A 23,413-nucleotide genomic window follows, 5' to 3' on the forward strand; every position below is an offset into this window, starting at 1 on the left:
GGAGAAGAGGAGACTGAGGGGTGCCCTCATCAATGTTTACAAATATATAAAGGGTGAGTGTCAGGATGATGGAGCTAGGCTTTTCTCAGTGATGTCCAGTGATAGGACAAGGGGCAATGGGTGTAAACTGGAGCATAAGAGGTTCCATGTGAACATCAGGAAAAACTTCTTTACTGTGAGAGTGACAGAGCACTGGAACAGGTTGCCCAGGGGGGTTGTGGAGTCTCCTACGCTGGAGATACTCAAGGCCTGGCTGGACAAGTTGCTGTGTGATGTACTCTAGGTTACCCTGCTGTTGCAGGGGGGTTGGACTAGATGATCTTTTGAGGTCCCTTCCAACCCTCGGGATTCTGTGATTCTGTGATTCTACATCAGAGGGCTTGGTGGGAATGGGTGGATGGGTATCCTTAAGAATTTTATTTCTATAAGAGATTTAAGAACTGTACATTCCCAAGAAAAATAACAAACACAAACTGTGTTATTTTTAATAAAGATAGGCAAGTGTTAAGAGAACAACCTGGTCATACCACAAGGTCTTAATTGACTTCAAATGTATGGCAAAAGTACAAAGGAAGTTGAAAAGAGGATTACAATAGATTGGTTAATGCTAATGAGAGCAAAAGTACAGAAAGAACAGCTAGGAATAAAGCTTGAAAAATGAAGACACAAAGTGAGATGAGACTGGCGAAACTTTCACACAGAAAAGGATATCATTCTTTAAGTTTATTAGTAGTAAAAGACAGCATAAATTGTTAGTCCACTTTCCCGAGAAGGAAAATCTATTGACAATAAGGCTGAGTCATTTTACATCAATTTTCATAAAAAGATCATCTGTGATGAATTAATATTGTTAAGAACTAACAAAGGAGTAAAGGAGGCCTAGAACAGAAAAGGAATAGGTTAGAGAAGTTACGTGGCTTCGATCTTTACAAATGAGCTGAATCTGCTATATTCCTTTTGGAGCTCTGAGGAACTGAATCAATCTCAAAGCTGTTAACGATTATTTTTGTAGAACTTAGGAAGGATTGGTGGTGAACTAGATAACTGACACAATGTAGTGACCACCTTTTGAAGACAGAAAAGTGGAGAAGAAAGCAAACAATAGACCTGTCAGCTTAACTCCAGTTTCTCAGAACAAAGAAACAATTTGGAAGTACCTAGGAAGAAAAGAAGCAGATATTGGTCGACATAGCTTTGTCAGGAGCAAACTATGATGACCCATTCTAATTTGTTCCGATGAGAAAGCATTAGAGTAACACCCAGCGAACAAGATGTCATCTAGTAAAGCTCTGAAACTATTTCATATTCTCAGAGCAAATAAGCAGCATGGTCTAGATGAACTACAGCAGAGTAAATATTTAAACTGTTTAGAAAATTGTGCTCAGAAAACAGTTCTCAGCATTTCACTGTCAAAACGGCTGGTTGGAAGTGTTAAATGAGCTTCTGGAGGACTCAGACACAGATTTGGTACAATTCAGTATTTTCATTAAAGATTTAGATGAAATAGGAAGTATGCTAATTCAATTTGCAGATGAAACTAAAGTAAGACAAAGATTGTATTAAAATTCAAATTCACTTTGACAAACTGGAGATGTAGCCTGAAGAAAACAGTTGCAATTCAATAGGGTCAAGTTGCCACGATTAGACAAGAATAATCAATGTTACAAACACACGAATGAGGAGCTATCACAAGGTAGCATTTCTACTGGAAATAGAACCAATCTGCATTAGTGAAGATTAAAATGCAAATGCAATACTGTGTGGGTATGAAGAACATAAGTTGGCAAAGCACATAAATTAATCTGATCTCTCTTGATCACTATTAAGATCTTCACTATTGTTCTGTTCCCAGTTTGGGCAAAGTAATACAAGGAGGACTTGGCCCAACTGAAAGTGGTCCAGAAGACACCCTGAAAAGCAAATGGTGAGTTCTTTATGTCTAGGCTGGATGGGGAAAAAAATAACTTGCACGGACTTCCTGTAGCAAGACAGGGCTCAGCTCAAGCTTCAAGGTCCTTCCAACCCAAACTATTCTGTTTCTATGCTACAGCTAAACCTAGAGAGTATTACAGGTCACTCCTTTCTTGCAAACTCACTCCTCCTCACAAAAAAACCCACAGAAGATCAGAAAGAAGGGAATTAGAATGAGCTTTCATCGATGAGCTGTTAGGCACAAATAGATTAATGAAAGCTGTGCACAATGCATCAGCAGCGACCAGGCTTGGCAGGGCTGTTATCACTGGGTATTAGTTTATGGCAGTATAGATGAAGGAGAGAAGCTGCTCTGGGCAGAGCTGCCAAGTGAATCATAATGGATCAGGAGAAGACGGCTTCCCTTCAGAAGGCTGACCTGGGAACATGGTACTGGGAATTCTTTTTCTTACCAATTTAATCTAATCTTTTCTCTCTAAACCCCTTTTCTATTCCAGGCTTTGTTTCTCTGAAGCTACTTGCAACATTCCTTTGTTGTGACTGAAGGAAGGAAACAAATGAAGCGGCAAAGCATTTTGCTGTATTGAAAACAAAGAAGACATGTTTTGCTGACTGAATTTGTATTCTGCATTCTTAACTGTCCTGATCCAAAGCACAGTAAAGTCTTCAATTGCCTGAGGTCACATCCACAGTACAAGCTGATATTTCATCAGTCTGGTGTGGATTACAGAGGACGGTATTATCACACTGTAAACTCTGGATTGGATTTTGTATCATCTATGGGCCTGATACCCCTTTTCTTTTCCCATCTGCATTTTAGCAAGTGCTGCTTGTAGGTATCCTTCAATAGGGTTTGAGAAGATGCATTTCCAGCTTTCAAGCTCTGCTAGGAAGAGGCTTAGACTTTATAATAGAAAGGAGAGCAGATTACTGCCATATACTATGCCTTCTCTTTTTCTTCTTTTCCTGCCCTCTGGTGAGATAGCTTTCCCTAGTTAGTTATCCTGCTACCAAGTTGAAGTGGAACCTATGAAAGGTGTGTAAAAAAGATGGGATAAATTGCTCTCAATGACTGCAAAGAAAGTTTTTGGTAACTCTCATGGCCAGATTCTTTAGATGGTTACCATTTTGATGGATATCTTTTGGTGTTCCTGGACTACTTTTGTGTGGTTTTTCTTTGTCTGCATGTGTTCCTCTCCCACCATCAACATTAAGGGGAATAAACTTTAGCATGACAAGCTACAGGTAGGTAAAATTAAAGTGTGCCCTGTAAATAAATTAAGCTCTGGTGCTGTAAAATCTTTATCATGTTGGATTCAAAAGCAGACTGTAACACTTCATGCACAGCAGAAATATACACCGTTGCTGCTTGGAGATTTATTCACATCACATCCAAAATACTTCATGTACCCAAGTACAGTAAGTCCTTTAGATTTCACCTCCTATGACATCCTCAATGCATTGGCTTTTCCATACACAGACCAGAGTATATTAGGGATTAATACAGCTCAGCAACTCAAAACACACAGATTGTCAGCCTCAGTAATGAGCCTGAAGAATTTTGAGGACAGTTGTTATTTACAGAAAGTGATAAGAGACCCAGCAGAACACTTAACTCTAAATAAACAATGTGGAAACTTCACTACCCAGGAAGTCCTAAGTGGCAAATAGGCAGCTCAGATGTTCCCAAAAACAGTTTGATTGCATTCCTGCTGAGAGGTATCGAAAGCAGAACACAGGGATGGGTAAGTCAGAAAGCAGGGGGTCTTCCTCACATGGATTCACTCCCATTTCAACTAGTGTTTAGCTCTGGTTTGTTACTTCATTAAGAAGGTATTACAAAAGCCAGTCTCCACACACTGATCACCAGCTCCACTGCGCAGCAGCATGGCATTTGTTACAACACATGGCTGGGTAACAGGGGCCTTCTGGCATCTGGGCAGCAGCAGGTCTCACTCCAAAGAGCCTGAAGGAAGCTGATGGGGCCTTTTTACAGCAATGTAACAGTAACAGGCAATGGCATAGAGAGTTCTTCTCTTTTTTCCTGGGTTTCCTTCACCAGAGTATCCGTCCTTGGCAACATGAAGGGAGACATTTCACTTGCACAGCAAGCTAGCTTGTGGCAAAGTGCAAGGAACAAGCCAAGCAGTATAAATCCTGCTTTAACAAGAACTCTGCTGTGTGGATCCTAAATTAACCCTGGGTCCAAGCTGCATCCCAGCTTTAGCGGGGATCATGTAGAGAAGCATCCCATTAGAACAGCAAGCAGGCTGAAGCCAAATCCCATCTCCTTAGAAACATGCAGTAACTTACCTCCATCCCACCCTACCGCTGTGAATTGGAACAAAGATGGTGGGTTAGGGGTCCTAGGAAGTACAGCACAGAGGATACTGTTTTAGCACTTTACCTTACTTAAATCTGCATGTGGCTTCTGCTTACCCTCATGCTGGAAAAAACACCCTCCAACAAGCTGCTACTATTCACACGAGGACCTGCAATCGAGCTCTAAATATAGCAAGGTGGCATAATAGAGAGGGCTCCTGCACTTCTGTTAACACCAGGAGCTGGAGCTTAGCGATGTGAATGAGCTGATAATAGCTTCTATCATTGGGCACTTTGTGGTTAGACCTTGCCAGCTGCTGAATTCCTTCCAGCAGCTTTTTTCTTCTATACCATTATAACTAGGCAAATAATGGGCTAAAATAAAACTTGACAGATCTCAGGAATAAAATAGTGTTTGTGTGTGTGTGTCCCGACCAGTCCTTGCTGATCTTTGAACTTGGTGTTATCTTGAAGGAAACCTTCTTCTGAACTTTGGTGTGAATCTAATTTACAAGTTAATTCCCTGCTAATCTATTCTCTTCTTCGTGTCTCTTTCATGATTAATTTAGTTCCAGAGAATTTCCTTAACTGACTGCAGAGTAGAAACACGTTTCCTGTCCTATTAATCTCCACTTTTGACCCATCAGCAGGGACTAAACAAGAGCATATGCCTCCATGCCTTTATTTTCTGAACCATTAGAGAGCACAGGCAAATTCTAGAAGATGCTAACAAGTAGGGAAACTCTCCAGCTACACTTGTGCCACCACTACAGAGGAGATGGATGTAGGCTGGGCACCCAGAAGGTGTAAAGTCTGAAGTAGTTCAAAACTCTGCCTGATTACATCAGCCACAGATATAACCAAGAGGAAAATCTAGCAAGGCTGAAAACTTGATAGGAACATCACTCAGTGGGAAAAGGATCAGAGAAAAGCCCATACCCAAACTATAAGAAGATAAATCTCTTTTGAGAGAGACACACCAGGGATCCGATTTTCCTTACTCCTGAAGCTCCAAGGCTCCCTAACATACTTCCCGTATTATTTTTCTAATGTGAAAGGAAAGGTCTTGTTTGGAGGATGGACAGAATTCTCTGTGTCCACCTTCAATGCTCTTGTTGAAAGGAAATTTGGCCTGTTCCTTTTCTACCTATCAAAATAATAATTACTCTTTCAGTCTTTAACAAAATCTTAGAATGGAGCACTGATAAATAAATGGACATTATTTGCTGTTTGAACAATAATAAGAAAATAAACCAAAAGAAGCTGCAGGGATGGGAAAGGTTCCCTTGCTGGGGTCACAGACCAACCCTCACGGCTTTCAGACACCCTTCAGGGAAACATTTAAAAAGATATACAAAAATATAATAAATAAATTATAAATCAAACTATAAATAAATGAATAAATGAACAAAACCAAGCTAGCTTCCTCCTGAAAATTAAAGCAAAATGTACTGGGGCTTTCTGTGTAACATCCATGGCAGAACAGTGCTGCCAGCAATTAGCATCACAGACCTCTCCTTCTAACGCCACAGTGTGTCAAGGACATTTTTAATGATGGATCAAGGGTACTGTTGTTTGTGAGGTGTCGTGTTTAAGCTGCGTTAACAACAGCCTTCTTAGCGCTCAAATCCAGCATCCCACCAGGGATGTAGTAAAGGCAGGAAAGCATCACGAGGCAGGAGAGATCTCTATGCAAACACGTATGCTGTTTTCATGGCTGTTCCTGTCATACCTGAAGGGGAAATAATCCTGAAGTTTCATTAAACATCTTTCCATGGCTTCTTTCCCAATAGCTGCTTATTTAGAGTCACACTTATTTAAAGTCACTCTGGATGGAAATGCCAAAGATGAGACATGAGGAAGAACACTGAAGAGGGCAGAGACCTCAATGATCCTATCCATTATCCTTTCTCAGATAAATTCCAGCCCCTATGACAGAGTATCCCATTTCTGAGTAATTTAAGGAATTCACCGATGCTTCATTACAAAAGAACCTTACAGACATCTGACACTGGTGAGAGTAAGCTCCTGATGGACCATGGCCACAACAGGGACCTGAGTTGGCAAAAGGAACAAAGATCAGAAGTTATATCAGAGTACACTGTTCCTGACTTGGTTATATCACCAGCTGCTGGGTCATGCATGACTAGACTTCCCAAACAGACTTGTATACAGCCAGCAGCAGCAGCAGTATGGGTTTAGCCTTCAGGCCTTGCACTCCAGGGGCTTTCTCTTCTCGGAGATGAGCCTTTGATCCTGAACAGTATATTTGCACAATAAGTGCCTGGATATGATTTGAAAATGCAAGAGAGAAAAGTGAACAAAAGCCTTGTTTCTGCATCTCATCTCTCCAATCTGTTCCTCCCTGAAAGGAGCAAAGACACCTCAGAGACACTGTCAAAGTGCCTAAGCCAATTTTTCAGCTTAATCTATTATTTATATTTCCACCTGACCCTTTTTTCTTTAAAAACAGAGCTCCTGAAACTAAGGCATCAGGTTCTTTGTAGTATTGAGAATCACTTCCATGAGCAGCAGGGAAGACAGGGAGAGGGCTTAAGTCTTGGCCTGCCCTTACCCTTCCATATTCACCTCTTACAGGGACCCTCCACCTTTTGCTCCCCACACACAAATTGCCAGCATCACATCCTCATCCCTTTGTCTCTCTTCTACTTGGTCCCTTTTAAGCTCTGTCTTCAGGCCAGATACATAACACTGAAATCTAAAAGACCTAAAGAAATAGAGACATGATTTCTTATGGGCATGTAGTTTCACATGGGAGAATCTCGTTTCCTTCACCAACCCCAGCTGTTGCCAGTAAACTTCCTAGACAATTACTTAAAGATGAAACGGTTTCATCAATACTATTCATCAAACTAGGTCAGGACAAAGCTGAGTAATCCAGGAAGCTACCATCCTTCCTAAAATAATAAACCTCAGCAGCAAGACACATGGACAACATTGAAAATATTAAAAAAACATTACTTTAACAAATCCTATGGTTTCTCTTGTAAAATCACCTTGAGTTCTTATCTTCTTATATCTTAAAAGATAACACATAAATGAGCAGGGTTCTAAAGCAGGTGATAAAAGTAGTTAGAGGCATAGGAAGACTAAAAAAACTGAGCATCTTTCATGACCAGATGCATGAGAAGGGAGGCAGTAGTTGTTTACAAAATAACTGGCAATTTGGGCATTCCCAATTATTCTCTCTTACAGCAGAGGACAAAGGTGCATTTGCAAAGGTGAAAGACCAGCTGATGAAACGAAATACTTTCTCTTTCTGCACAACACACTGCTAATCTATAAAACTCACAAGATGGCAGGGTGCAGCCAGGAGCAGAGTAAGATTCAAAAAGCATTAGGCGCTTGTATAGAAAGTGAGAGCACTGGAACATTTCATTAGAGAGGATTATTGTTATTATAATTATTGGGAAAGGCTACAGATTCTTGTGTTTCCAGGTATAAATAAATCACTGTCTAAAGATAGAAAGGCATTCCCCCAGAGTGTAAGGGCATTCTGTAATTGTCTTCTTATGGCAATTTCTTGCATTCCTCTTTGAAATCTCCAATGCTGAGCACTGTCAGAAAAGACACTTGACTGCGTTAATGTACTACAGTGGATCCTCTCTTCTTATGATTCACTTATTCATAGATGAAAACACAAGTTGTGTAAGAGAACAAAAAAATAAGTATTAATACTAGGCAAAGCCTGACAAGATAAATCCAGGTAGCAATACCTTACCCAAATTCTTGGCTGCCCCCTGCAGTTCAATGGAAGATGAAACACTATTTTATTATTTGAAATGGGTGTTTGCTTTCTCTTTGAATTGCGTTTGGACTTTTATCTTTTAATGAGATGCTGGTGCTTTTTGGAGGATGCTATAAAATGTCATCTTCAGAAACAATTCTAAAGTACAGAGTGCGATGTAAAACTTGGGTAGACTGGAGAGAACAAAGTAGTCAGAGAAATAGATAGAGAACAGATGCTTTCTATTCTTCCTCTTATTCTTAATTTCTGATTATACTGGCCTGATAGCAGAATCTTTTTCTGACATTCAGCTGCTTCTATTGTTTCTTCTGTCTTCCAAGTCCAAACCCTCAAATCCATGTTGAAAAAGGGATTTAAGGTAGTAAGTAACTGTTAACACTTAAAAGGAAACCATTCTAGTTTAAATGGTGAATAATGTGACATAGATAAAGCTGGTGGTTATGTATTTTTAAATGGTTAGAGATATATTTGAAAGCCTAACCATAAGGCTGCTACCGTAACTTTAAAAATTAAAACTGACCTTCCAGAAATTAGATTTTCCTCCATTTAAAACCCGCAAGTTTTAACAGGAACAAATAGAAGTAGAAATGAGAGATGGAGCAGGGGTGGATACAGAAAGCACACCCCCAAACAGATGGAAAAGGGATGCTTTCTTTTTTTCCTCTTATACTGTTCTGAGTCTGTCTCTCCCTCCTGCTCACACAGCATCCCTTGCCCTGGCACGTGTCTGAATCCTCAGCATCTTCCCACAGACACGAGGGCAGAAGGAAGCCATAACATTTCCTTGGGAAAGTCCACAAGAAGCAGCAGTGGGGTTTTCCTTGCTTTGGCCGTTGTATCCTAATCCAATTCTGTCAGGGTTATAATACTCCATAGAGTTCTGCCAATGCATCTCAGCACCCTTTCCTACTTCTCAACCAACACCCTAACTCCACGTGCACACTGAGTCCTCTCAGCACATCACAAGTTCATCTGCACTGTCTCAGGCCAGAGTCAGTCCCACACCGCTTACATTCCACTGTGACAGTGATGAGAAAGCAGCAGTGCTCTGTCCTTGAGTTCTCCCAGAGAAGATCCCTTATCCGGTCTGCATTACTAAGTGCCACAGGCTGGCCAGGGCTAAAAAGGGATGGGTACTTGAAAGCGAACTTTGTTCACATTCCTGGGAATTGGATCTGGGATTGTAAAATTGAGTACATTTCTGCTCTGCTGACAAAAAATAGAAGGCTAAATAATACTTTCATGTGGATCTTCCCCCTCACATCCTTCTAGTCTCAGCCCCACCCTAATTCTACCAAGTTCTTTTTACCAACATCATGGTTAACTTATACATCTTAATAAAGCCTTATGGTTTCTGAGAGAATACAATAAACTGTCAGAGGCTACAGGGACTGGCTTTCATATTTGTACCTCTACGCATAAGCACTCATCCACACTGGTACACATGTGTGCTGGGCCCTGAAACAACAACCTGCACATATTTATCTCATGTCTCACACAATACCTCTGCCATGCCTCTCTAAAATCTCTAGCACAGCAGCAAGAGGCAGGGTCTGTGTGTGACTCACAGCCACAATACACTGAACAGCCGGAGCCTCTGACAGAATATACAATACAGCTGAGATGTCAGTGGAGGTGGTTTTGAAGTACTTTAAAATGCTGTTCAAGTGCCAGCTTTCACCTCCAAATATGACACTTTACTCGCCCACCCGCTTCCCTTCCAGGCTATGTGCTTCTTTTACTGCAACTCAACAGCTTTAATTATTAATTTCTCTGCCTTCTCTATTATTTAACCATTTAGTCTCTCATTTGTTGTGCTAATTTTTTTGATGTGCTCCTAGATAGCAGTTTTACACCGTAACCACAGTATGAGAAGGCTGGTCAGAATCTCATTTGCAGGCTGGGCACCAGACCAAAAGAACTTGCAATATGCTATTTGCCTCGAAAGCAGAAATCTCTGCTTTTCTGTTCTTTACAGAGACAGGATGGGGACACAATGTACCTAGGAGTATCCTTATATCGAAACCATTTGGCTCTCCTTAGCTGCTATTGTTCAAATAATTTATACATAAGGTACTAACTTCTGACCTGGTGAAAATATGAATCTCATGGTGGTTTTACAGGGAATTCAGCTCCTTCTAGCCCTGTATTTCACCCATAACAAGAAGTCTACTTCAAACAGTGGCAATGTATGCACTACTGCTACCACCACTGCTGTGCAGGACTAAGAGACTCTGACACTACTGATGGGTGGGAAGACCTTCTGCTCTATACAGTCTCGCAGACTACTGGCATTCATTTTGGTTTGCTTCTAAATTCTGTGATGCTTTGGCATCTGGTCCCTTATGTTGGATCCAAAATGTGCAAATTCCACATAGTGAAGTGTTTGATCCAGATAATATATAACTTCCACAAAAACATGCTTTCTTCTAAAGGGTTGGAAGTGCATTTTGCCCATCTACCATTCTACTTACCCATTCAATTGCTGCTCCTGCCTGAAGGAAGGTACTGTATCATGTATTGGTATGAGAGATCTGTCTGCCCTCTGCTTTTCAGAAGTCTCACAGTCTTTGGGGACTCTGGGGGCACCATTTGGAAAAGTTCCACAAGAAAACAGTAAATCACCAAGATTCCTGAAATTTATCAAACCTTATCCTTTGGTCCATTGTTCCCACTAACCCAAAGACACAAGGACTCCCACCACATTTATAACTTCTTCATCCATATCCCCTTCATAATATTAAACAGCTGAAAGCAAAGGACAGAGGGAAGCCATCAATAAAGTTGCACTGACAAAGTTGTCTCCTCCTGCTATTGTGCCAGAGCCCTAAGTCTAATGCAACTGGTGTTTCCACTGCTGCTGTAGTATTCATATAATCCATATAAAGATATATATAGTCCCCTGAACCTTCCTCTTCAGCACTGTGACATGTTCAGTCTGAAGTGTGCCTGCATTCAAATGACCAATAGTCTAAACAGAATGGTCCTCCCATCATTGTTTGTACCCTGCTATTAAAAACCCATCTATTTTGTTCTAGTGTCAGCACTACCCTGGTCTATACAAAGACCCACTCAGAGAAAAGTGTTATGTCCCTCATAATGCATTCTTTTGGGGGACACTTCATAAATGGGAATTGCTTTAGAACCCCCGATAGCAATCAGCTTTATTTTTCTATCCCAGCATGTGAAGGGCCCTGGCAGCTTTCATATTTCAAGTTAGATCTTAAAGGAAAAGGACTGCAGCACCAAAATACAGATGCTCCTAATCGATACAAAAATGTCTAGTACCAGACAGTGCTATAGCAATATGCCTCCCAGAAAGGGCAGTGCAGAGCCCATTTGTTCTCTGGATACTTACAAGTTCATTATCTGTAGTCCAGTCATATTCGTAGGTGTATGGTAATTTGAATATCCTCAGACAGATATCACAGCAAGCAGTGCTTTTGTGCATGTTTGAAGTTCCTTCTATGATCTCTTTCTCTTCCATTTGCTCTTTTCCTCTCCTTCCTTTCGGCTGCTATTAAAATCGCTATTATTAGCTATTAAATGATAGATTAATTACCTCTGAAATAAACACGAATAATTGTACCCAGCCTGGCATAGCTGAGGCTGGCATTTGATAACAATCAACAGAAGCTGTGCAGCTCCCAAGGTATTTCATAATAATAAAAATCAATAGGAGAAAAATATGGACAGCTCCAGAAAGTGTTAATGAAAAGTTGTTGAATTACAGTGCCTCACCTATGAACAGCTACATGAAAGCCTTCTGAATACCAAATATATTCATTACAGGCTGCATTTCTTGGCTGAACCTTCTTCCAAAGAATTCACTGGGCTTGCATTCTCACAATAACAAAGCTGAGATGCAGAAGAGTGCAGGAAAAGAAGGACGAAGGGGTAGATAGAAGAAGGTTCAGATTCTTATGTAGAAAACATGATTATCAAGGCATATAATGACAATAAAAGCTAAAGCCTGTTATAGAACCAGACTAAATCTGAGGAGTTTTCCCTCTCAGTAGCAGAGACAGCAATTCTTTAGCTCACACCCTGGAGTGGCAAGAAAGTAACACTCTTGCAACATCAGTGTAAAAGAGCACTGGGGAGCATTGTAAGACAGTCAGGAGTTATGGCATTTCCTGAAGTGATGCTAAATGGTTACAGGAACGAGACCACTCCAAACCCAAAGCCCAGCTTCAGCTACTTTTATAACTGTCACATTCTGTTAATGTCAGACTGCACTCTCACCAGTGCTACACACAATACATTAAAAACTCCTTTTGCCTCATGCTCTGCATCACCAAAGTGACATGGTAGATTTGGCTTACTTGGGTAAATGCATTTCCACAGCACTTTTCTCCCTAGCATCCAAATACAGAAATACCACATCCAGAGATGCTCATAAAGCAGTAGAAATTTCAAATTCCTTTACCAGCAATAAAACCTGTGACTAAGCTAAAAATTAGAATCAATAAATAACCTCTTCTGAAAGCTGCCACAAAGTGTTTAATGTCTACAAGATGATCAAGGTTAAAAATGCACCAGATCTTTACTTAAAGAGAAATGAAGCTTCAATCAAATAGAAATCTGAATCAAAATGGTCAAATAACTCCTGCTGATCTTTTCTCCACGGAGTTAGGTTCACTAAATGATAAAAGAGCACTTTCATCTTCATCTATGTGTCAGAGGACTCCCTTGAGTCCAATTGTTTAGTCTACCTTGGGGGACTGGATGTCACAACTGCTGGTACACCCTAAATGTGAGGTGATGGAGTATTTTGCAGGGTGGAACACTGTCTTGCATCCAAATTCTTCAGCTGAAATTTATTCCAGTTTACATAATCAAACCAAAAACAACACCAAGGAATGACATCCACATTCACCTAAAAGTACTGAAAGACTCAAACCTGTCACTGCACACAGAACACTACATTTCTGCTACTCAAAGATGTACTATAGCTGCCCCAAATGAAATGAGAATACTTTGCTCCATCTGCATCAGTCTGTTGTTTTAACTTTTCTCTTTCTTGTCTGCTTCATGCCCCCAGCTTCACTTTAGTTTGATCTGAATCACATTTTGGCCACATAGCTTAAACAATGAGAGGAATTGCTTGCACAGCCATAATCAGGGAAGGTGCATTGTAGTGAAAAGATGGGAAATCCAACTGTTCAATACTACCCAGGATCACAATGGTGCATCAATATGATATAGAAGAAGAGCAAGCACAGTTCTAAATGATCTGCAAATCCCTCTTGTCAATTCTCAGATTTGCCATCCAGACACTGGCCAATCTAACTCTGCTCAGTGTATGGAAGAGTTAGATTCTATACATTGAGCAGAAAAGATTACACCTTGTCAAAGGACCAGAGCAGTGATTAAGCTTTCTGCTTTTGATTAATAGCAGAGCTAGACGTATTTACCACGTGAGGTGGAGAGAGATTTGGCTCTGCTCGAGAAAGGTAAGGAATGATGAAGAAACACAGGGGATGAATAAGATCTAAGTCAGCAGAAAGTGCATAATGACCTCACAAAAGCCTGTCTCCACATATAAGATGTGTCTTACAAACATATGGCTACAATTGCTGCAGTGTATGCAAAATATTTCCTAGCACAACCAAAAGGGCAGAGAAAAAGAAAATCAAGGACTGTGCCACCAGTTCAAAACACAAGGAAGAAGGGGAGGATACCTATAGAGACGGATTGTTCTTGCTTTCTCTGTCTCTCAAACCTGCTTTAAGTGAACAAACAGTCACTTTCCATCCTCTTTGTGGTCATGACAAATGTGAAGTTACCTGGACAGCACCGACTTAAAGCCTAATTGCTTTTACAGCAAATGAGGCATGAAACCTATTATCAAAAACATGATGTCCGAAGTACAAGCTGGCATTTCATTTTCCCAGCAGAGAGCTTCTGAATGCCAGAATTGACTGCAAGGCACAGTGGGAGGCTGGAAACCCAAAATTAGTGATTCTTCCAAGGGCACGGCAATAGCTTGCTTATGAGGCCAAGTTTGAGAGAGGGCAGAATAAAAAGCCCATAGGAGCACCTGACACATTGCTTTGGTTTTTGAAGGTGGCTGCAAAGCCCAGAAAATTCTCCACATATCTGGACTTTGACCTTGGCAGAGTGATCCAGAAGACCGATTCTAGTCAATGCTGGTGGAGAAAGGGCTGCTTGATGCAGAAAAACACCTGAACATCACTTATGAAAAGCAAAGCCACAAACAACTGAGCCCCTAAGTAGGTATTTTTGCAATGTGAGAGTGATAATGCCTGAATAAGTGAGAGGGAATATGAAGTGTCCCAGGAGAACAAGGTGCTAATTAATAGACTCAATAATATCTGGATGAATTTAACCCCTCTTCCTCACCATCACACGCTATAGCTCTAATTTATCTTATATGTACACTGCATCTTATACTTTCTCCACCTTTTGGCAAGTTCATGAAATGGCTGCCATATAGACATGTTGAAGACATGAAGACACAAAGCTGTGAGATCAACTACATGATGTCCAAGGATTTACTGGTTTTAGGAGAAATAGTTTAACATTATATTATCCCCACTGATGGAAGTTCAGCCCCCCTCTTAATCTCAGATTCAGCTTCTTTGCTATACTGCCTCTGCTGCAAACTTATTCCAACAGTTACTGCCATGGTTGCAAAAGGTTTTGTTTACAGCTCACACTTTAGGGGAAAAGCAGACTGTGAACTGGGGACAGGAAGGAATTCTTGCCTGTGTAACCAAACTGTATTTAGTTAGGTCTGCAAAAAGATTTCCTTCACCTTTCTTCAAATCACTGGAGAGGGTATACTGAACACAATGGACCTGATCTGGTGTGAGAAATCCTCCATTCACACAAGACGCCTCCATTTGACCAGTCACTTCTCTGACAGTTATTACCTTGCTCCAATTTACTGACCACTGACTATGACAGAGCTATATAAAGTGCACAGCAAATAGTTTATTTCAGGGAAGTAAGCAGAGTCCAGCCTGCTTCTTCATTCCCATTACAGCAGTGGGGAAAGAATAAGGCTGCAAAATACCCAGAGCAGGTTCAGCCTGAAGAGGAAAATTAAAAGACACATACAGTTATAAACCTTGACAGGTGAAAATGTTTGCTGTCGGAGAGAGATGCTGAGATGCCAAGTCAATGCCATACACACCAGACATGAGGGCAAAGAGAGACAAATGGAGGACATGAACTGCAGGGATTTCACAACAGAGGAGACCTCTGGCTCCACAGCTTTTGATCTGTGTACCTTTGCAATGAGACTTTTCATCTGGGAGTCAGCTATATCCAGTGCTGTATTAACTCCTTGTCCATGCCTTGATCTGTCACACAGAGTATGACAGAGATGGGTACTCAGAAACACATATTTAGGAAACACATTAGATTCTTTTCCCAGAAAAGATTAGATACAGTCAGAGCCATTGCTTTTCATTTAAACATCTGTCTGGCATCTCACTTCCTGGGACCAGACAGTGCAGACTTCTGGAACAAGGACAGCCTGCAAGGTGTTTAAAGCCACCACTGCTCACTATGTAATCCATGTGAGAAAAAATTGCACAAGGTAACAGCCCAGACTTTTCCTGTGTACACCTGAAGGATCTCCAGGTCTGACTCTGACTCTCAAAGGTACACAAAAATTGGGGTGTTTTCAATCACATCTTCTCATGCTTTCAGAAGCAGAGAGTATAGAAAGCATAAGAGGATGCTGTGCATTTTTGTGGTAACCACCAAAGACGACAAAGCTATCTTTAAACTACGAATACTTCACTCTCCTTAAACCCATGAAGATGGGTCTAGTCTAGGAAGCAGTATAGTTTCCATTGATGTAGGTACCCCTCAGCTTCCTCCAGAAAAATGTATTGGTGTAGAAATAGCTGCCCTCCTGCCCAGTATCAGTGTGCTCTCTATATTCTGCATTCTCCCATTGGTTCCAGTAGCGCTCCTATTCCCACTAAAATCAAATCATACAATTCTCTTGGTGAGACTCACAGAAACCCAGGAGCAAAGTATTAATTTTCTGACTCAGAATCAACTTTCTGCACAATCATTTCCCATGAATTATTTATTTTTAAGAAAGAATATGCTAGCAAATCCTTTGGTACTTCCATCTTCCATTTGCTACTGACCTTCTGCAATGAGCTCCTTCAATATGACACATCTAGGTGGGATTAAAAAATTCACCTGTTTACCTGGTCTACAAATGAATGGTGACACATTGCACCTAAGCTACTAAAATTCCACAAACCTGTAATTATACCCAGTTGAGTGAAAATGAACAAGTAACTGTCACATTGCCTTTTAGCAGTGACATTCCATCCCTAGATGCCATGGAGGTACTCACTAATGTTGGGCAGACTTGAAAGGGTACAAAGCTTTGCTTTCAGCTACTATGGACACATTTGGAGCCATATGGGAGTTTTACAAATAAGAAAACTTTTTTTCGTTATCATCTTAAAAATTATGTGTAATTAGACAGCTTTTTATTTGGGTGCTGATCAACTACCACACAATATTGGGAAAATGAAATGAATTCCCATTAATATAAAACTAACTAAACGAAAAGTAACAGAAGACTATAAAGATCAGGGAAATGCTCACTGAGTTACTGTGAGCAGATGGCTTTTTATCAGTGTCTGAGACTAGTCAGGGTTCAATGTTTTTCTTCCCTTAAGTTATTGTCATGCAAAGGCACTTCTAGCCCCAGTTCAAAACTGAGAGTTTGATTTATAATCCCAAAACCATCCGCCCAGCCAGGCTCCAGTAATTCTCTCTGATGACATAGAAGTGATTTGTTGGATGGCTGTCCACAGCATGGATGGCATTTAGCATTCGCCTTAATCACTTCGTTTATATGTTCACATGTACAAGTGAGCACAGCTAATCCAAAGGAATGTCTGCGTTTCAGCCCTCTCTTTTCATTGTTCCTCATAAACATTAAAAGCTGCAAACAAGCTTGTAAGAACAGTTTTTGGCATGAGGAACAGGTGGTGGTAATGTCGGTTAAGTATTCCTGCAGGGGGAAGACTGGAAGCCTGCTATAAATTATGGGGGCATTTCTGCAACTGGAAAACTTGCTTTTCATTGATGAAGCTGAGAGAACTCTGTGATGGCAAAGCCATTAGGGAGCTTCAAATCATATCACATCACTAAGTTTTCTTTCTCCATTTGTCTTGGAAAAACATTATCACAAGCACATGTGCTTGCACATCGCACGAAGTGATGGTGTCCTAGAAGGAATATATATATTTCTGCTTCACCACAGATTCAAGCTCAAAATTCCTATATTCTGACACTTATCCATGTCAAATTCCCCTTATAGTTATTATAATGGGGCAACCTCACTTAAATACATCCTTCCACTGAATATAGAAAACAAATAAATAATGGATGGGATCATGATGACTTCTTATGCATCAAAAAGTCACAAATCTTTCCTCTCAACATCTATAGGACTATTACACGAGGAGGAGAGTAATTTCTGGGAGCATCCTTGTAGAATCAGGCCTACAGTTTATAAATCACCCTATCAAAGTCCTTTTCTAATCTGGAATATTTGTTCCCTACCCTGCAGCTCCTTAGAGAATGTCTTCCCTGTAAGAAATCCTCTCCATGGAGGATCTGAGGTGGACAGAACACCACCTGACACTCCAGTAAGCAGAAAAATGTTTCCTGCTGAGGCATTTTCATCTGCCTATGCTCCGGTAATCAGTTTTGATGGGGAAATGGAAATTCACTGGAAAATAGAAATCAGATTCTTTTCTTCCACCTGTTTAACCACATGAATGGCTGCAGGGCATGGAACCAGTATTTTAGTAGCTTCTTTGGGAGTCAATTGTATCTTCATTTCCTATTGCTCTCAATCACTCCAGTTCCCAAGATGAAAATCTCAGCCATACTTAGTCCATTTGTGCAGGTTTAAACCCAAAACATATTCCCACCAACTTGATTCCTTTAGGACAGCCCTCTCAATACTACTATCACTGACCTTTGTGCCCGGTCTGTTATCTCCTCATCCAGATCTAGCAGGAGTGCTGCCTGAGTCATCACCTTCTTGCTGCAGGGCAGGGATTTGAGGTGCAGAATGAGCAAACCAAGGCAAAACTTGCTTCCCATCTCCTCCAGCTCTTGAGTTCCCAGCTGCAGGCCCTGATGAAGACAGGAAGAAAGTTTCGGTGCTGAGTGTACATTTCACAAGTACGTGGAAAGGGTCAGACTTGCTTTGCAGAAGCTCCTCCTTCCATTCTGAATTAGGGGTTTGTTCACATTTGCCACATATGAAAATTTCCCCTCCAGATTCATTTGCAAATTAACTGACATCACTTAGACTACAGAAGCTATTGTAAAATAGCCTCTTCTTTACAAATGAGGAAACAGAGGCAAATAGTTTAAATAGTTTAACTACCTCCACTACATCTGCAGAAGTAGTCTTGTAAGAATTAGGCCCCAGGAGGATCTAACTGTAAATCTACTTTTATAAATCATTAAGACTCATTTTTCTTTCTCTCTATGGACAAGTTATCTCCCTGAGCAATGGGGAAAAATGCAAGTCCCATAACTGTAAACACTGGGTAGTGGTAAAGATAAAAAGGGAAACAGGGATGGGGGAGAAAGACAGAAGAGATCCTTAACAAGTTATGAATTGTTTTGTAAGGAAATCAATTGCAAAGTAATTGCAAAATAACACACACCTCTAAAGAATTCCAATTAAAAGCTGATGTCTCTCTAGCAGAGACAAGCGAAGACAGAGAAGCACAAACAGGGTTTGGATTATCAACATCATCTTCCAAGGAAGGACTTTTCCAAGCTGTGGATCCTCACTTGGATGGACCCTGATTATGGATAGTTTGTGTTTAGGGTTTTTTTTTCACTAATTAAAAAATAAAATAAAGATATAGCAAAGAAGGAACACACTAAGGGCCTGCATAGCAGGAAGTCAATGTAATCGATAGCAGTTTCATGCAAGCAGTGAGAAGGCAGGAGAAAAATAAAGCTCACATACACTAAAAAGAAAATAAGAAACTGAAAAATCCTTCATTTTTAGCATTAAGTGACCACATCATATGTCTTTAGTGCTAACACATCAGGGGTTGAATCAATTGCTGCCTCTGCCAATATCAGCCCTATGCGCTTTTGCAGCATGAAACATCTCTGCAGTCAACCTGATGAGAGCTCCAGCTCCATTTCCAGCACTGTTTCCCCAGCTAAGGAGTTCCAGCTCACAGTCCTGGGACTAGCACAGTGTGAGCTCCACGCCAGCATGGTCTGCACTTGACTCTCTACTAGGTATTTGATAGTGGATATCTTACAGGTAATGAAGCTGTGCATGTCTGTAATCGATGACAGGAGGCTGAGCTCTGATCTCACAGTGAGATTATAAAGTTGTTGCATTTATAAAGTGCTTTGGGATCCTTGGGTCTGAGCAGCTCTCTCATGCTGAAATGTTATTTCTAAGCCAAAAATACGCAAGTGGATGGAAGAAGGAAGAGATTTCTCACATACACTTCTGCAGCTTTCTTATAAAGCATTTTTAGTGAATTTTTGCTAGAGGACAAACTACCACTTCATCTCTAGTGGATCCAGCACGTGCAAATATCATCTGGCATTACAAATACCCTATCTGATAGCTAATATATTTTCCTATAGTAAAGATATTGCTATCTTGTTTCCTTTCTGTGACCCTGTGAGCAAAGCATGAATCTATAATTATGATGATGAACATGAACAGCACAAAACAATAGAGAGTGCAAACGCATCCTGAGAGGTCAGACAACTGGGTAAGCACAAGACCTGCCCCGAACAGCACACAGACACTCTGAAAATACATAGCCTCCCTGCTAGGCAGGGTCTAAGGTCTCTGGAGAACTGATTTCTGCTCTCAGAACATTCCCTTAAGTATTTTTATAGCAAATCTCTGGCGCTATTTCTTTTCTCCATACCATTCGCCTCCATTGCAAACTTTGCCAAGCAAAATCCTAGTACAATGAACCATAGCAATAATTAATAACAGTAAGAAAACAGGGAGAGGCTTATGGGAACTAAGGGTCATTAACGCAAAATGATGAGAGTGCTTAGCAGCTCTGCATAGATTCCTAAATGGTTTATTATTTTACTTTAAAAGACTTTAGGTATTTTAGTGTGGCAGTTACAATCGGCAGGCAAAAGCGGTGACATTTCTGAGAAAAAATATGTCATTTCAACAGCAAAAGAGTTCTTTTCTCAGGGGCAAAGAATACAAAGAGCGTCTCGTGGCTTTCCCTGGGGTGCACCTCAGGGTCTGGCTTCCAAGATCATGACAACATCCTAAATACCTATCAATCCAGGAGATGCGAATAGTGACTGTGCAAAAACTCAGCCTGTGGCTTTATGATTCCCTGGAGCTTTATTCAGGATATGAAGAGGCCTTAAGAAACTATGAGCAGAGAAATAATAATAATAAAACCATAATATACCTCAGAAGCCTCAGACAGTAATTGCTCATGCACTTGAGTTAGCTGCTGCACGACGGACCCATATTGCTTTGATACCAGACAGCTCAGGACTAGCAGCTGGAAACCTCAGCTAGAGAATTCCTTGTTAACATACTTTATTCACTTCAAACACAGACTTCTTTTTTAACTCAGATAATTCTCTCCTTCTCCTTCCTTCCTCCTCAGCTCTTAGCAGAGAGTGGAGCTGGAGGTGCACAGCAGGACTACCACTAAACTGAAGCTGTTGACAGGTCTGACATAGCAAACTAATGCTACTGATGGCATCTAGCAGCGATGCAGGAGCTGCTATAGTGATTGGTAGTCCGTCCCACTTGCATTGCTGAAAGGGATGCCTGGTCTTCACGCATTTCCCTTGCAGTTGTGCAGCACAAACAGGTGTGAAAGATTTGAGATTGTGCTTACAACTCAGAGTTGTGGAAATACGCTACAAGAAATGCAAGAAAGAAGAATCAAACAGTACAAGCAGTGCACTGTGGTTTGGTTAAGAAGCTGGTAGGAAGCACATCTCCATGACAGTGAAGCTGTCATGTTTTGGCATGTAGCAATGGTATGTGGTCCATTTGCTACAGCTGTACAGGAGGAAGCTGCTCTGCCTGACAGCATCTCCCCTGCAGTGTCCTGCCAGCCTGGATTCTCAGTGACCCTGTCTTTTTCTCCAGCACAATGCTTTTCAGCTCTGTTCTCCTTTGGACATCTCTATGCGAGCAGTGGAGCATGGTGCATATCTTCCAAGCCAGCAGAATCTAAACGAACTCTGAAGCAGGAAACAGTATCTCTGCACCAGAAAGCTGCAGACAAGCTCATCAGTCCTAATTAGTCCACCCTCAGAAACATGCTAACAAAACTACCCTACTTTGATGATCAGTTCACATCTCCACACAGTTTCTGCTCTCTGTAACATGAAAGCACCAGTCTGGACCAGCATCAGCTTGATGCATCCTGCTCCAATGCACAATACAAATTAGTCCCATAGCCTCTGTCATGCAGTCTTTTGCAGGCATCAAGTTAAGGGATAACAGGTCAATTGTTTCCTGGCTATTACAGAGAATAATGGAGCTAAACAACTTTTCCTAATCCCTTTTCACATTTGCATACTGCAACAGGCAGCATGGGAGGAGGTGATGCCTTGTAACAGTTCAAGTTTTGGATATATTTATTTTCATAGGATGAAACAAATTCCAGAGGCAGTTGACACAGCCAATCAGATGTATGAAACAGACACTTAGTCTATTAACACTTGGTCTCATTAAACTAATTTCTTGCCTTCTCTGCCAAAACTGATGCTAGCATAACTGCTGGGACAGCAGGATACTCACCTGCATCTCTTAATTGGCACTCTCACTGTAACAGGAAACTGGAAAGCAGGCAAAAGAGCTATTTCTTGACTTATCATTTGGCCCCCATGTTGTCAAAACAAATTTTCCTAAACAAAACTGATCAAATCATACTTGAAAACCGGTTCATTAACACTCAGCACTGATGCACCAAATAAACATCTGCAACTGAATGTTTCCAATATCTCTCGACTTGCCTTCAGAATACTTCATAGGCTAAGTGACAATGCAGTGGAAAAACTTTGTTATTCATTAACTCATGTGCTTTAAATACTCCTGCAGCCAAAGGCAGCAATAGTTTCATAACACAGGTATTATTGAAAGAGGTGGAAGGACTCCAAAAGTTAAATTAGAAATTTCTCCACAAGGGTAACTAGAGCTACAATAAAATTATAGTTGGGAGATGCTAATAAACACAAGCAGACAGAAGATTTCAGAGGGATCAATTGTTTCCTAGGAGGGATCTTTGGCAATGCAGCACAGCCACTTCAGCAACCTTTCCCACTTTTGGTTGCTGTTCAATCCTTGGGGCAACAGCTTTTCCCTGCTACCTTACTTCCAGTCAATACCTATACATACACACTTACAAAATATTCCCTGCATGTCAGTAGCTTTACACATGCACAATGGTTATGCCCTAAGGCTGGGTATAAATAAATCGACAGTCTGGTTTCTCACTAATTCCATCAGTGAGCTCTCCCTCAGAATACTAATAGAAACTATTTGGAGACTCCAGAGGACAAACCAGGGAGCTGAATGAAACATTTGGTGGCTGGTGTCTGCAGCCTTAATTTTAGCTTGGGCCAACCCTGAAGGTTACTGGCCTGTCAACCTGTGGCTGAAAGTATTCAGACACGTGCTGGGCAGCCTGCTATTTAGACAACTAGGACAGTAGGGAATAAGCCAGGTTTTCTCATGGCCCAGCGATCCCTCTGGATCAGGCACGCAAAACAGATAAAGTGGAGGGGATGGGAATTTGGGCTGAAAGATTTCAAGAGGGTTAACTAAGTAGAAAAAGCTGAAGGTGCATGGAAAAAAAACAGGTTAGCAGGAATTTTTAGAAAGAAAGATGAGAGGAATGGCAGAGACAGAAGATAAAAGGAAGGGAAAGATAAAACGATAAGAAAGAAGGAGGAGGTGTTGAGGTCAATGGATGGTGATATAGAGGAATGATAACAAGAAGAAAGCTAATGGAAACGTCTACCCCCTTCTCACCCTTGGAGAGGTATGCCCTGCTCTGAATGTCTGTCCTCATTTCAGCTGGTCCTCTGGCCACATGGTGAGGAAGCAAGGCCTAGGTTGCTTTGACTCCCCTCACAAAACTTCTGCTGAACTCAGCTGGTATTTTGGCTGAGCAAACCTCTTGTGTATAGAAGCAAAGAAATAGTTATTGTTTAAATCATTCAAATGGACTCTTTCCCTGGTTAAACATATAAATCATCATACAGGCAACTCTGTTCAAGAGACGAGTGGAAAGACAATGTACCTTCCCCCTCTGATCTGCTGGAGAAAAAGTCCTGAACAACCTGCTCATAGAAGAGCTGGCGATTTAGCAAACA

At 41.0% G+C, this 23,413-nt stretch overlaps 1 protein-coding gene across 1 annotated transcript in view; it reads right to left on the reverse strand.

Annotated features, from left to right (window-relative positions):
• The window catches only part of AGBL1 (AGBL carboxypeptidase 1), a gene marked incomplete at both ends in the record, with an annotated part of 282,988 nt that overhangs the window by 68,276 nt on the left and 191,299 nt on the right, over positions 1–23,413 (reverse strand). Inside the window, one exon of the mRNA XM_080626759.1 lies at positions 18,018–18,178. Coding sequence (XP_080482885.1) covers positions 18,018–18,178 — 161 coding nt within the window. The remainder of the gene's footprint in view (positions 1–18,017; positions 18,179–23,413) is intronic.

The sequence above is a fragment of the Psittacula echo genome, assembly GCF_963264785.1.
Source record: "Psittacula echo genome assembly, chromosome: 10".
Lineage (NCBI taxonomy): Eukaryota > Metazoa > Chordata > Aves > Psittaciformes > Psittacidae > Psittacula > Psittacula echo.